The sequence below is a fragment of the Cimex lectularius genome, unplaced genomic scaffold (genome assembly GCF_000648675.2).
Source record: "Cimex lectularius strain Harlan isolate CLEC.00 unplaced genomic scaffold, Clec_2.1 scaffold248, whole genome shotgun sequence".
Classification (NCBI taxonomy): domain Eukaryota; kingdom Metazoa; phylum Arthropoda; class Insecta; order Hemiptera; family Cimicidae; genus Cimex; species Cimex lectularius.
The window spans coordinates 148,692-160,227 of record NW_019392778.1 but is presented as its reverse complement, the minus strand read 5'-3'; the positions used below and the strand labels follow the sequence as shown (position 1 = coordinate 160,227).

The 11,536-nt window shown below is 37.5% G+C and overlaps 1 protein-coding gene and 1 long non-coding RNA gene across 2 annotated transcripts; one reads left to right on the top strand and one right to left on the bottom strand.

The window, feature by feature from the left end:
* The first annotated feature begins 2,190 nt into the window (after positions 1-2,190).
* On the top strand, positions 2,191-7,305 carry LOC106670901 (secernin-3). The gene is made up of 6 exons (XM_014401570.2): positions 2,191-2,339; positions 4,921-5,099; positions 5,180-5,555; positions 5,615-5,841; positions 5,907-6,113; positions 6,174-7,305. Exons 2-6 carry the CDS (start codon positions 4,950-4,952, stop codon positions 6,372-6,374), a joined length of 1,161 nt encoding a protein of 386 aa, XP_014257056.1. The 5' UTR covers positions 2,191-2,339; positions 4,921-4,949; the 3' UTR covers positions 6,375-7,305.
* Positions 7,306-9,458: 2,153 nt separating this feature from the next.
* LOC106670756 lies at positions 9,459-10,422 on the bottom strand. Its single transcript, XR_001341122.2, has 3 exons — positions 9,883-10,422; positions 9,770-9,821; positions 9,459-9,701 (listed from the first exon to the last, which is right to left on the bottom strand). It is a non-coding gene; the product is annotated as an uncharacterized LOC106670756 (long non-coding RNA).
* Between the last annotated feature and the right edge of the window lie 1,114 nt (positions 10,423-11,536).

The following is an 11,536-nucleotide window of genomic DNA, read 5'->3' as shown; positions in this document are numbered from 1 at the left end:
ATGTCAGGAAAGAAGCAAATAGTGTAATATGTAGAACAGGAAATATAGTTTATAAAGAGTTTAATCAAGAAATCAGATCAATGGTTACTGACTTGCTAATATATCAAAATCATATTAGTGATGTTATATTTGATGATTATCAGGTGGATTCTGTAGTTTTTTCCAAGACCTATGACAAAATTGATCATAGCATACTTATTAAAAAGCTAGAAGGGAACAGGATATCTGAAAATCTTGAGCTATGGTTGCATAATTTATCTGAACAAACCCAGATAGTTAAAATCAAGTCTTTTAAATTCTTTCTTTTTCGGTTTTATCTGGTGTGCCACAAGGTTCCCATATTGGTTCTTTTCTCTTTCTCTTCTTCATTAATGATAGCTTGGTCTATCTTCTATTCACTAACAGCCTAAAAATATTTATACAAAAATGTCATCTGCCTTAGATTGCATTAATTTACAAAACTCTCTGAACAATCTTTCCGACCGTCCAACTAACAAACTGTTCTTAAATGGTTCTAAATGTTTTTATATCAATTTTTCTCACAAAAAAACTCTAAAATTAAATGTGTGGTGATTAGTGACCGTTAGTCGATGATTATATAGAAATTGTGAGATGCGGTCTAGTATGATGTAGGTTAAAAAAAAAATTCTTTATCGTGCCAACGTTTCGATCTTTATTGAGATCAACTTCAGGGATTCTAAAATTAAATGAACTGACATATTCTTGTTAGTTGGAAAAAACAAAAGAGAAATACAAACCAAAAACAAACAAATCTTCATTTTTTTGTAACGGATTTACTTAAGGATAATAAAAATGAAGATTACTCATTTTCTAAACAAACAGCTTTTCTTGTCCTTTCTCTATTTTAATCCAGTTATATTCTCTTTAACCATCGAAAGACATTGTCTTGAACCAGAAATTTGCAATATTATTGTGAGAACGAGTCATCAGTCATCAGATCCTGAATGAAGGATAAAATGTTTTGACAAGGCCATTTATCAATGAATTGTTTGTGGTCAGTTGGCCACATATTGTATGCACCTTTGAGATGATCTGTAGCTACAGCCCATCACCATCTCATAAGGTGCGGCGAGCGCCTAGAAGAGAACACCAATGTTATGTTTACTGATGTCACGTTGTCTATATAGTAGGCGCTGAAGAGTCTACCTAGAACAAGGGATGCGTACAATGCCCCAATTCGTGTTCCCTTCAGTGCAGTTTGGAGGAGGCGGTTTAATGGCCTGGGCTGGGATTTACACTGGAGGGCGAACTGGACTCAATATTGCTGAAGGCGACCTCACCGCAGCACGTTATGTCCCAGAAATTATCAATGGATACATCCCTCAAACAGGGATTTTTGATTTCTGGGTGACAATGCCAGACCTCATAGAGGCAGAGTTGTTCATCAATGTTTAGAAAACCAGGGTATTTCTCGCTGCCCCTTCCCCCATTGTCTCCAGCCTCCTATTGAGCACACGTGGGATGCGTTGCAGAGAAGGCTTTTCGATCACCATCCGCAGCCAGTTGACCTTCAACAACTGGGTGCAGCATTGCAGCATCTATTGAGTGAAATGCCTCACGAAATTAATGACAATCTTATTAACAGCATGCCTAATAAATACACAGAGGTTTTAGCTAACAGAGGACATTACACACCGTATTCTAATAAATTTTAATTCAATTTATAATATAAATAAAATAAAATGTTAGGGATAGTAAATACTACAAAATTGGCAATACCCCTATTCCTTTTTGAGCAGTTTACATACATATCTCTTATTGTTTGGTCAAAATAAAAACTAAACAGGTTTTAATAGGTCTGGTGAAAAGAATAGATGAGAAAAATTAGCTAACTTCCTATTCATTTTTTAGCAGTTTACATACATATCTCTCTCATTCTTCGTTTCACTTGTTCTGTGGTGTTGTGTTCTTTAAGTCTTATTTGGTGTGTATATTTTTCTTTGCCTTGAAGATACTAAAAAAACTGTAGTCTTGAAACCCAGCGCCCCCTCCGTGTATAAGACTGTAGTGTCGACACAATATAACTGTTGTATTTCGGGTCTGTTTTAATATAAAACTCGGATTAGAAATGAAAGATCCATCTTGTTATTTATTTGTTGTGTTGTATAATCGAATAGAAAACTAGACTTATTTTCATATGTATAAAGTGGCCACGGGACCTTGGGCTACACTGGTTTGACACTGACAGCTCCTCTTTCTCATTTCGGTCTCTAATCGTTTGGCGTTTCTTTAAATCTTCCTTCTGCCCCGATTTTTTGCCCTCCCCCTGAGAGAGGAGTCCTCTTTGCCCGGAGGGACAGACGTTTGAGGAAATTTGGGTGAGCTGAATTTATTTCCTAATGACTTCTTTCCCAGAATGGTACCGATACGAACGGGAAGACACTCTCCCTATTTTTCCTCCTCTATTCTTTCCACCGGACAACATCCTATTAAAATCTGTTTAGTTTTTATTTTGGCCAAATAATAAGAGATATGTATGTAAACTGCTCAAAAAGGAAAAGGGGTATTGCCAATTTTGTAGTATTTACTATCCCTAGCATTTTATTTTATTTATATTATAAATTGAATTAAAATTTATTAGAATACGGTGTGTAATGTCCTCTGTTAGCTAAAACCTCTGTGTATTTATTAGGCATGCTGTTAATAAGATTGTCATTAATTTCGTAAGGCATTTCACTCAATAGATGCTGCAATGCTGCACCCAGTTGAAGGTCAACTGGCTGCGGATGGTGATCGAAAAGCCTTCTCTGCAACGCATCCCACGGGTGCTCAATAGGAGGCTGGAGACAATGGGGGAAGGGGCAGTGAGAAATACCCTGGTTTTCTAAACATTGATGAACAACTCTGCCTCTGTGAGGTCTGGCATTGTCACCCAGAAATCAAAAATCCCTGTTTTGAGGGACATATCCCTTGATAATTTCTTGGACATAACGTGCTGCGGTGAAGTCACCTTCAGCAATATGGAGTCCAGTTCGTCCTCCAGTGTAAATCCCAGCCCAGACCTTTAAACCGCCTCCTCTAAACTGCACTGAAGGGAACACAAACTGGGGCATTGTACGCATCCCTTGTTCCAGGTAGACTCTTCAGCGCCTACTAAATAGACAACGTGACATCAGTAAACATAACAACATTGGTGTTCTCTTCCAGGCGCTCGCTGCACCTTATGAGATGGCTGTAGCTACAGGTCATCTCAAAGGTGCATACAATATATGGCCAACTAACCATACATGATTCATTGATAAATGGCCTTGCCAAAACATTTTATACTTCATTCAGGATCTAGAGGGTACTATGGTATGGTGAAAAAGGTTACTAGGAAGCGGGGTTTGCACTCCCCAGGCATTACAGCCTTTTGGCTTATTGTACCTTCCTAGTTCCTAGTTCAGTGCAATAGACTCAATCCTTCTTCTTAGAAGTATCAGGTCATTGACTGTCGCTGGTGCAATTTGATTCTCCAAGTTTTTAAGGTTAAATCTCCATTGAGCTGTTGCTTCGTATTCGAAGATGATATGAGTGGCTCTTTCCTCCTCCTCATTACATAATCTGCAAATGGGATCATTGCTGTATATACTCATGTTGTGTAGATGTTTTCTCAGATGCCAGTGACCGGTTAGTAGTCCTCTCCACTCCTCTGAGTTTGGCCCTCTCCAATTGCAGCTGTGCTTTTGCCAGTCTTGGTGAGGGTTGTAGCACTATGGAAAGGGTTCATTCCTTGCAGCAATGACAATATTTCTACCCTCCCTTAGCGTCGTAATGTACTGAGATCCGCTACTAGGATAAGGCTAAAGCCCAGGAGACCACACTCTGAGAAACGCTAACTGCGATGATGACCGGTGACCTCTATGACTTATTCTCATAATAATATCGCGAACTTTTAGTTAAAGATGATGTCTTTCCATGGATAAAGAGAATACAACTGGATTAAAATGGATAAAAGACAAGAAAAGGTGTTTGTTTATAAAATGCATAATCTTCATCTTACTATTCTTAAGTAACTCCATTATTAATAATGAGGATTTACATTTGTTTGTTTTTGGTCTGTATTTTCTATTTTGTTTTATCTAACTAACATGAATATATTGGTTAATTGAATTAAAATTAATAGAATAAGCATAAATTCCAAACATCCCTAGTCATTTTTCAGCAATTTTTTTTTCTTCTTTATTCTTTGTTTTGGAACATTCAGCAAGAGTACAGACCTATGAAATATCAAATTCCATTTTTTATCATGACTAGAAATTCATAAAGCAATAAATCCAAAACACTCTCCAAACTGAAAGGTTTGCTAACCACTTCTAGCTGAGTTAATTGTTCAAAAAATATCTTTCTTTCTCATACTGTGGACAGAATAAAATAACAAAGTTTTCCGGCACATCTCACGCCATGCAATTATGAGAGGGTCTCAGTTTAATTTTTTTTAAGCAGGCACCACGTATGGATTGGGGATATAATAGGAAAGAAACTTTTACTTCCTATCATGCCTGAAAGCCAAGGGATACGATTTGGTTGTGGGAACATAGATTTTTAGATTGATCCTCCTGTCCTAATAATGTACCATGTTTGCCATTTTTTTTTCTTTCAATTTTGTGTTTAAGAAACAGTTTAGTGTCAACTTTTGCTAATTTGATTTCGTGGACTGTAGCACCTTTGGCATGTAAATCAACGGTCTCATTATGTGTAGTTATGACACTGACTTTTTCATCTCCACCAAGATCTTACATAAAAAGAATAATTAATTGAAATAAGTAATTTGGTCAATTAGACACAACATAAATGGATTTTATCTTGCTTTTACAAAATTATTTATACTATCTATTGTAAATCTAAGGCAAAATTATTTTATTGGAAAACAGTCGTGAATTGTAACATTTTTTAAATAATTTTGTTCTTTTTTTTTAGACTGACTAAAGGTTTTTATTGCTATCATAATGATGGCAAGAAGCTGTGATACATTTGTGGTCCTGCCACCACTCACAAAAGGCGGTGTGATTTTTGGAAAAAACTCCGACAGGCCCAGCGACGAGGTGCAGGAGATCGTTTATATCCCTGAGGCTCAGCACGATTCAGGGAAGCTCAAAGTGTGTATCTCAGTTGTAAATTTTTCACCAACACTCGTTCTATGTATTTTTGATTTAATTTAATTTTATTTATTTTGAAGTGTACTTATATTGAGATAGACCAAGTTGAGAGTACACTCAGCGTTATACTGTGCAAACCGACTTGGATGTGGGGCGCAGAGATGGGGGCGAATAGTTCCGGCGTCGTCATCGGGAATGAGGCCGTTTACACAAAAGTGCCTGAAAGCGGTGAAGCTCTCTTGGGCATGGACCTGGTCCGACTCGGCCTAGAGAGGTCCAAGACGGCAGTCGAGGCCGTTGATGTAATAACTGGCCTTCTTGAAAAGTACGGACAAGGGGGAAACTGCTACGAGTCTGGTTCGACTCAGTATCAGAATTCTTTCCTGATTGTCGATCCTACTTCGGCGTGGGTGGTTGAAACCGCTGGGAAGCTTTGGGTTGCGCAAGAGGTCAAAGGTAAAAAAAAAAAAAATATTGATAACTGTAAATAACTATCCTTCCCTTTCTGTTTTAAGATTCTATGCGGAATATTTCCAATATGTTGACAATTGGTACGAGGATAGACAAAATGGCTGATGGTGTAAAAACCTACGCTGTGGACAACAAGCTCTGGGACGGTCAGGGCGAATTAGATTGGGCGAAGGCCTTCTCAGATGGTGGTTGTGATAGATTTGATAAAGGGCATGAACTTTTAAAGTCCCTAACTGCTGAAAATAAATTCCAAGTCACTGATATGTTTAAGGTACAACCATCAAAATATTTTATTATTGAAATTAACTTCTATTTTTATTTATTTTTTTTATATAGATTTTGCGAGATACAGAGAGTGGTATTTGCATGAGATTGGGTTCAGGATGTGTTACAACCTCGTCACAAGTCTCCCTTCTGTTTGGTGACAAGCCTTGTGCACACTGGTTCACGGGCACGCCCGATCCGACTGTTTCAGTTTTCAAACCGTTCGTTTTCACACCGTCTGTCAAGATCTCGCACCACACTGTCGCACCCGCAGGGGAGGTGAGTGTTGTAACCTTTAATTATTTTTTAGTTTTTGACTAAATTATTTTTAACTCGCAGAAGGCGCATAACCTACACAAGCTGCACGCCGTCGCCGTCGAATCGAAACCAAACGTACTCGAACAGCTGCGTGAAATGGAAGCCAACTGCACCGAGGAGACAATCTCTTTCGTGAGTGGCTACGACACCTCTACGGACATAACGGAACTCGACGAGCTGTTCAAGGACGTCGTTGAGACTGAAGTCAAATTTTACAAATAAGCCCAGGGGGGATTTTTTTGATTTGTTTTATTTTTAAGAAATGAAGAGAAAAATAAGCGCTTTTGTTACTTCGCTGTTTCAGTTATTCACCTGTGCTTTCTCTCATTGTCAAGCTGTGATTATTGTTATTTTTTTATTTTTTTAAGTAATCAATTCCATTCCTTTTCGCTAGTCACCATCGCATATGCTGCTCTTTTATGCAAATATTACACAATTTCATAAATCTCTATTAGTTTTACACGTTGCAAACATTTTTTATGTTTATTTTTATAATTGTTAACGTTAATATTTGGATATGAAATTATAATATTAAAGGCTGACATTGATTATATCGAAGATAATCAATATTTCATTTATAGTTTCGATCATTCTTGCTTTTTCAGCTATTCAGTATGTTTTTGTGCAGTTGTTTTTCAAAAACAAAATGACTATTGTACACAAATGCTTAAGTAAAAAGCTTTAATTATTTAACCGCCTAAAAATATAATTATAAGAGCTTTAATTATTTATAAATAACTCCTGGGTTTTAAGTGATTTTCAAACTAAATATGATACACTGATACAAGGCAGCATATGCGTCAAAATCTTCGTTCCTATTCCAACTTTAATGTTTGTTTATATATTTAAAGAACCTTTTAAATATGAAATCTCTCCATCCCAACATCATTTCCTTGATATATGTTAGAATTTCAATATTTATCACCCAATACATTCTAAGATCACATTCCCAAGAGAAAAAATAAAGTAAGAAATTCTTCCAATATTAGATGTTCTATAAAATCTGATAAATGATCGTACGATTTTAATGAACAATACATATTCACAACAAAATTGATTTCATTTTTTTTTTCTATAAACTGAAGGGATACAAAGTTGTCCAATTTCATAAATTAATGCTGTAACAAGCGGAAATAATTTAGTTTTTACTTTTTATATATTTATTTTAATATGTATATTGATTTATTGTAATTTTATATATATTATAATCAATATTATTGCAAAAGACTTAATTTCTCACTATGCTTAAAGCAAAAACTGTTTAAAATACAAAAAAAAAAAAAAACTACGGTATGTTGGTTATTATTTAAATTTTTTGTTATATTTATTGCTTGTGACCAAATATAATTCATTTAAAAATTTGGAACTGGAATTATTTTATATTTTCTGTGAAAACAAATCATTACCGCTGATTTTTTCAACCCGCAACGACCCTCAATTAGATTAGTTTATGTAATAGACATAAAGGGTGTTTTTTAAAAAAGATAGTTCCTACTCACAAGTTGTTTTCCAACGATCCGGATTTCAAGCCTTTAGCTCATCAGGTTGAAGGATTTCTACAACCACGTCTTTCAACATGAATTGCAAAAGTGAACCTGCCAACGTTCCAATGAGAAGCTGGTTTTTTAATGCGTTTTATAAACACATTTTTTAATTTCAAATTTCTCAAACCAATCTAGTTCTCTTCCTTTGTTAAAATTTGTTGTGTATTCTTTTTATTAATTATTATTCTTATAGCAAAACTATGTATTACTCTCCGGCTGACGGATATCCAAGCCGTATATGCTTTTCTAGTTTCTTTTTTAACCAAGTAAATTCGTAATTATTCTTAAATAAAGCATCATATTATTATGACTAAAAATAATTAATTATATTACAGTAATTTACTAATATAATATATTATAAGCTCGAATACCAATGTAAACAAAAAAAGACATTATTTTAAAGGACGGACAATTGTAAATTAATATTGATGAGGACGAAAACGCTTTGTCAAAAAATAAAATTCCATGCTGCAGTATATGTTCAATAACATACAATACATATTGTTGAAGGAGCCGCCGAACACTCATTAATCGATTAGTCTGTATGTATCGATAGGTGGCGCGACCGTCAGTTCAGTCGTGTGCACGTGCTCTTGTAATAAAGAAGTTTTTTCGATCTCAACTGTGTTTTAATACAAATAATAAATTAATCTTTGTAGAAGATATTTGTTGAGATAAAAAAGTCAGCGACTTGAGCTATCGTGATTTCGATCCACTCGGACACCAACTTCCCATCTCAACCGCGCCTTTCGAATTTTCCCTCCTTTTTGCCATTTTTCAAATGTCGTGCAATCTATTCGATTCTAGGCGACAAATGAAATGACGATGGAGAGCTTTTGTGAAGATATACTTCATTTTACTTATTAAATTCAGTAAAAAAAGAAGTCAGTGTCACGAGCGGGGTTCGAACCCACGACCCTCGGCTAAATACGCCGCTGATCTACTACTTGAGCTAGAGGTAGCTAGCTCTGCAGGGTCGTGGGTTCCAATCCCGCTCGTGACACTGACTTTTTTATCTCAACAAATACCTTATAAAAGATTAATTAATTGAAAAAGTTATTCGGCCAATCGGACCTCGAACTATAATGAACAAATAAAGTTTTAATATAAACAGAAATTTAAAAAGTATATATAACCTGTGTTTTTTATTTCAGAAAGTTCTCACTGTCAGATACTGGCAAAGGAAGAGAACTCCACTCCTCGTGGATATCTTTCTCGAGTTAGCCCCAAGCTTATACACAGTACATAGTAGTGTTAAACTAAGAAAACCGAGAGTAACCAATAATCAGATAGTGACGGTATTTTTTTTTTTTTTTTTTTTTTNTGGCCCAAAAGCAGGTGCCCATGTGTCAACCGAGTATGGCCAATCCTCAGTCGCGTGAGGACGATCCCTCGTCTCCTGCTCAGATTCTCTGAGGGCCATCTACCGGTCGTGCTCTTGACTCTCTAGAGCTTCTCCGACGACCCCGCCCACTGACGCTGCCATCTTTCTTTTATCATATTTTTAACTGCGTGTTTAGCGTCAGGGGGCCTGATAGTGACGGTATTAGTGATAATATTATGCGTCCTTCACAATTATTGCATTTGAAATAAAGATTATTAAATTAATAAATTTCGAAAGGATACCATGGTTAGAAATTAGGTTCTAATATAACATTAATAAGTTCTTTCTTTTTGAACGGTTCGATATAGACATAACAGAAACACAACTTTAATAAATTATAGTTTTTAATGCCCAAAAATATTATTCAAAAACAATAAATGTAGATAATATACATTGAAACATTTCAAATACGAAAGAAATGATTAATTATACGTATTACGTACCAACGCGGCGGGTAGATGTACTCATTATAGATTATATTTTGGAAAGGGCAGTTCATCGTGTAGTTTTGGCAATTTGTCTTCCATGATGACCATAGTGAGAACCGATCATGATGGTTGTAGATCTTGTTTGCACAGCTCATCGAACGTCGAAGGGCTTTGGTTGAATTCTTCGATATATCTATAATGATAAAACTACCGTTTATGAACAATAATTCTTTCGAAGTATTTTTTCGGCTTGATACTTACAGTCGCACGTGTCTTGACATAATTTGTATTTAGCGCAGTATTGATTTGATATCTAAACGGATAAAATGAATTGAACATTTTTTTTTATATCGTGTTAACACTAAAGAATATACCTGGTAAATGCCGTAGTAAGTGTAACCTAAGGTGAACGTTACTTTCTTTTTTGTGTCAAATCGACTTGCAATTTCTGCTATGCAAACCCCTTAAACACAATATCAATGCATGTGCACAATGAAATGACGTCATTAAAAAATATTAAATGATACACGCTTGTTTGTTTGAAAATTTTTCAGGCGGTACATGTTTCAGGAATTTGGTGGTTACCACGCTTATCCTCAGTTGAGTGTCGCCATTTCGCCCAAATCGGTGTTGGGTCTGGGCGATTCTTTTCGAGTGACGGTAATAAATGTTCTGACTTGTTAGGTAATTTATGTGGATGCGCACTCAATGGACAGATACATTAACGACGGGGAAATGGCGAAACCCAGCGAGGATGGCAGGCCGAAATGAAGGGTATTGGACAAATTTCAGGTCCCCCCCGCAGATAACATGAAGAATCCCCCACAAAACAAATTTCTCTATTATTTATTCTCTTTTAATTGTATTCTTTTAGAATATAATATGCATATAGACATAACAAGTTCACAAAATATGGATTCGTCAAATAAATGAAATGTAGAACAACTTACAATCACGTACGGATCTATGCCGTCACGCAGGAGATGTACCGCAACTGCCCTACGAAGCTAGCCCAGTTGGTGGAGAGTAGAGATCTGTGGAGGTTGGATGGAAGGAGGTTAGATGGTCACAGTAAACCGCCAGACACAGTTGTTTCGTTTTACGAACAACTGTGAAGCGGTGCTGACGAGGGGCGACATGGGAATGATGCCAAGGAAAAGAGCGCGGGAGTTGAAGGTCTCATCACAGAGGACATGTCCAGGGTGGCTCGTATGGAACCCCTCTGGCAAAGCTGTTCACGGTTCTCGCCACGTTTGGCTCTACCCCCGCAAGTGACAGGAAAACGAGCATTGCTGATTAAAGCAAGGTAAGATCGTAAGAATCTCTTAAGATTCTCTGACTGGAGACCGATTACCATAGCCCTGATAAACGGATATTCAAGAGGATTAGCGGCGAGGTGCGACTGTCCGTGAGGCAGAAGAACTTCGTCACGCTGAACGGGGCATACGAAAACTGTTTCCTCCTGGACGAGTTCCTTTGAAGCTCCCCGGGAGGGACTGACAATGATTCAGCTGGATGTGGACAAGGCGTTTGACACCGTGCCGCAGCCAGCCATAAAGGAAGCCCTCTGCCACTTATCCAGCCCACCGCAGTTCGTGGAGACAGTAAGAAGACATATCGTGGAGCGACAACTATCACGATCACCATGGTGGGGGGGGGGTGTCGCCCTTGCTGTTCAACCTGATCGATCGATTTCTAACCTGGCGTCGTCAGCAAGTCCTGGACGTGACGGCCTCGCTGGGTTGCTTGCATTTGCTGACGACGTTACATTGGCACAAATCATTCTCGACATAGCCTCCTCACACTTCTCGAAGTTGGCGCTGAATGCGAACATACTTCCCTGTCTTCCCTTTGTCCAACTCGGAGTCAGGGTTTATTTAACGTCCGTACTTGCCTATTGCTAGGCTTACCGGTCGACCAGAGGTGCCGAAACACCCCCAGGAGTTTGATGGCTTCTAGTATTTCCACCTTCACCCACCCCCCGATGAGGTAGATGAGGGTAGCTCTATCTTCGGGCCGCAGTTGGCC

Coding starts and splice junctions, on each gene's coding strand:
- LOC106670901 (XM_014401570.2), top strand. CDS start 4,950: ATGATGGCAAGAAGCTGTGATACATTTGTGGTCCTGCCACCACTCACA. Junction 5,100..5,179: donor ACGATTCAGGGAAGCTCAAA/GTGTGTATCTCA, acceptor TTTATTTTGAAG/TGTACTTATATTGAGATAGA. Junction 5,556..5,614: donor GGTTGCGCAAGAGGTCAAAG/GTAAAAAAAAAA, acceptor TTCTGTTTTAAG/ATTCTATGCGGAATATTTCC.